The sequence below is a fragment of the Lolium perenne genome, chromosome 7 (genome assembly GCF_019359855.2).
Source record: "Lolium perenne isolate Kyuss_39 chromosome 7, Kyuss_2.0, whole genome shotgun sequence".
Classification (NCBI taxonomy): Eukaryota; Viridiplantae; Streptophyta; class Magnoliopsida; order Poales; family Poaceae; genus Lolium; species Lolium perenne.
Window position 1 is genome coordinate 225,710,425 of NC_067250.2, and position 3,827 is coordinate 225,714,251.

Consider the following 3,827-nt stretch of genomic DNA (forward strand, 5'->3'; position numbering starts at 1 on the left):
TGCCCTCTCAAGATGGCGTTGGATAATCACGGATGGTCGCATCCCACAGCAATCCACGAACTTGACTCATCAATTCAAGGCCATATGGAGCCAAGGCTGGGCGTGCGCATGCTGCATCCTGCCGATCGCCCTTCCTCGAGGACTCTTAGATGCTCAAGGCCAGACGACGCATGTGCATACCTAAGCCGACACTTCCCTCAACTTACGGAAGATTCAGTTTGTAACCATGTGTAGTTTAATCAAACAAAATCAATGGCACATGCACGCATGCGAGATCGATTCGATCCGGAAGAGCGAGATGGGGCGTACGTGAGCCTCCTGTGGACAACGCTACAAAACTAGCCAGCTGGTATCGACAACGTTATCGCAGCCATGGCCATGAACACAGCGTTCCTTGGGCTGCTGCAGCTGCTGCTCCTCCTCCTACCGCCTTCCCTCCGTGATTACCTGTGGGCGGCGACTAGCGACCATGGCGTGGGTCAGAAGCTCCAAGTCTACCACCCCATTATCATGAGCGCCGGCATCAGCTGCCCCGTCCTGGAGGCGCGGCTCACCGACGCCTACACTCCGTCGCTGCCTCACTGCGGCGAGCTCAAAGGGAAGGGATGGTTCCCGCTATGGAACAGCAAACAGGACCTGGTCGACCATGACTACATCTCGTGCTTCGAGGAGCAGATGAGCCTTGTTTTCGACCCCGTCACCAACGACTACCAGAACCGGCCTGGCGTCGAGACTCGCGTTCCAGACTTCGGCTCCGCTTATGGATTCTCCTACAAGGATGATAGGTATGTTTCTAGCAAGTCATGGTTTTATCATCTGCAGTAGATGTGAATGCACTTGACTTTTTCTCTATGTCTACGACACAATGAACACCGTTTGAGAGTTCAGACATGCTGTTTCTCTTCTATCTCTAATTCATCCATGCCTCGATCGTATGAACTTATCTCTCTCCTACTTGTTTAGGAGCAAAGCTAGAATCCTATTTCTAGAGAAATTATATAAAAAAAATCCTTCTGAGTAATAGGTACACCGATGGAAAATCATATGGCTAGGGAAAACAATATTCCTTCTAATTACATCCATCTGATGTATTGCGATATTCGCATCATACCACATTTTTCTCGGAATCTTAAAATTACGAATAGGATTCAACTGTTAGTACTAATGAATGCATATTTTGTATTTTGTGGCTGGAGATGTTAATTTATATTTTATCATTACTCCATAGTCTGTAATGGTAAATATCTTTGTATAGTCGCTATCATACTCTACTTCCTAAAAAAATGATTAGGCACTAGTTATCCTCCCTTGTACTTGCAGCCATTTTTTTATGTATACTTCCAGGCTTAGAGACTGATTAAAACCTCTCCAGCTGCCCATTTTGCTGTAACATAAAGCTCCGTGATGAACTCGAAACACTTGGATATCGAGATGGAGATACCCTTTTCGGTGCTCCTTATGACATACGCCATGCTCCACCACGCCCGGGCCATCCTTCCAAGGTGTCCTCGGAATACTTCGCTCGTCTCAAGGATCTGGTGCAGAATGCAAGTGCGAAGAATGGGAACAAGCCGGTTATCTTCGTCGGGCATAGCTTTGGCGGAAAGCTCATCCTCGACTTTGTGAATTCTACCCCCCTTCCATGGAGGAAACAATTCATCAAGCACCTGGTTCTACTCTCGCCAACACCTTCTACAGGTTTCATGGAGGTCGTCACAAACCTTGCCTCAGGACCGTCCTGCATTCATTTTGATGCCGCTCCACACCTTGCTTTGCGAACGATGTGGTGGTCATTCGCAAGTTCCCTTCTATCTCTGCCATCCCAAGCGGTATTTGCCCATGAGCCACTCATAGTCACCAACCAAAGGAACTACTCGGCATATGACTATCCAGATTTTCTTGCGGCAGTCGGTTTTAGTATGGAAGGAATGTTGCCCTCTACTAAATTGGCGCTTCCTACAAATTTGAGTGTTGAGGCGCCAATGGTTCCAACGACATACCTGAGTGGTGTTGGTATTCAAACAATAAAGCAGGTGGTATTCTGGGACGGCAACTTCGATATCTACCCAGAAGATGTGTTTGGCGATGGAGATGGGGTTGTCAATTGGAATAGCGTGTTGGTATTCGTCAATGAACTCAAAAGGCAGCATTCTTCGGAGAACATACTCTTCAAATTCATCAAGATCCCTAATGTTACTCACAGTGAAATTGCTATTCAAGACAACTCTCTCAAGATAATTATGGCTGAAATTTTAGAAGCCAATTCTTGAAGATTCGTGTGTCATTTGTGTCTTGTTGATAAGGGCAGGATCACCACTACTTATATTTCACCATCTACGTATATGCTGAAGTTTGGACCTTTCTGCGCCGAGATTCCTCCTAAAGATGCGGTGAAGAATTTCAGAGAACCTCCAACGCTATTTCAGTTTGGTCTCGAAGTCATGATTAAGAATTAGGCTTGAGCCTTTATTTTGATTTCAGCTAAGTCACACTTTATTTTCAGTTTGATTTTATTTTTGTGAGTTGGTATTTGGGCTTGTCCAAATACAATTCTAGTTGGGCCACTTGGGCCTTAGTTGTCTCTTGGCGCCACACTCCCAGCCAAATTTCCTTGGAGTCACCCTGTAAAGGGCTCATGGCAGCCGCCATTGTATCTTAGGTTATAATTTTGGAGTTTAAGTATGAACCTCAAAAGTCCCAATGTTTGTTCGTTGTGCATGCATGCTGCTTTTCAAGATCTAATGTTGTGCATAAAACCTCTTTAGATCATGTTTATCATTTTGTTGTTAGATTCGTCTGATTTCTCACGCCGATTATCTGGAGTTTGCTGCGGAGGCGATCTGTCAAAACACCGCTCTCACGTTCTGATTATCTGCTGGTTATTTTTTTGCTGCCGGGGCTTCTAGCAGCGACACCGGCCTACCTGATGATGTACTGCTCGTATCTGTTTTGGAACTCTGGCGCGGTGTGCGTTGTTCGCCCGTTTCACATTGGATTCGGTACTGGTCGGATTGGAACCAATTAAGTCTTGATTTCCGTTTTGGTGCAGTTTAATTTTGTTTTTGCGTCAAATCGTGTGAAGATTCGATCAGGCTGCCTTGCTATTCACGCGAGATGCCTTGGAACAATACGTGTTGGAGTACTACTTGGAGACATTTCTAAGGATTTGTTCCATGTAGGAGTCTCTGCTGATCAGCGTCACATTTTACTGATATGATCCGCGTCTTGGGAGCTCTGGCCAGCGTATGATCACGTTCCTCAAACGGAGTCTGTCCTTCGTTGTGTTGTATCGCAGTCCGAACCCTGTTTCTGCTGCGGGCCGGCTGAACTTACCGCCGCGACTGCTGCTTCGCTACCTAGACAAAATTTCCGAGGATGGTTAACTGTGTGATTGCTTTTTTTTTTTTTTGAGAGAAGGGTTGCGCTTACTATTAATCAAACGACAGGTCCATGTCTAGAGCATTATTAATACAACTAGAAGGAAATAGAAACCATGTTTTACTACATTCTATGCCGCAACCCTCTTTAGCTAACTTGTGAGCCACCGTGTTCGCCGTACGCCTTGCCCACTTGGTCACATGTCCATTCACTTCTCTGAGCGCCCTCTTCAGCTTCTCGATCAGCAGGCCCTTGATAGAATATGTTTTAGTGTTATACATGTATACGTGTTGGGGTTTGTGTATATATCCAACACATTGTATTTGTACTGTAACTCTTGGTCTATATATATAAAGAGAAGGACACGCCGGCCTCATTGAGCTGTGCAATCCTAAAACACTTTCCCTAAATTCTGTTATGGTATCAGAGCCTAAACGCTCCTAGACCTA

At 45.6% G+C, this 3,827-nt stretch overlaps 1 protein-coding gene across 1 annotated transcript; it reads left to right on the forward strand.

The window, feature by feature from the left end:
• Positions 1-320: 320 nt before the first annotated feature.
• On the forward strand, positions 321-2,701 carry LOC127313766 (lecithin-cholesterol acyltransferase-like 1). The gene is made up of 2 exons (XM_051344237.2): positions 321-785; positions 1,373-2,701. Exons 1-2 carry the CDS (start codon positions 373-375, stop codon positions 2,268-2,270), a joined length of 1,311 nt encoding a protein of 436 aa, XP_051200197.1. The 5' UTR covers positions 321-372; the 3' UTR covers positions 2,271-2,701.
• The last annotated feature ends 1,126 nt before the right edge of the window (positions 2,702-3,827 follow it).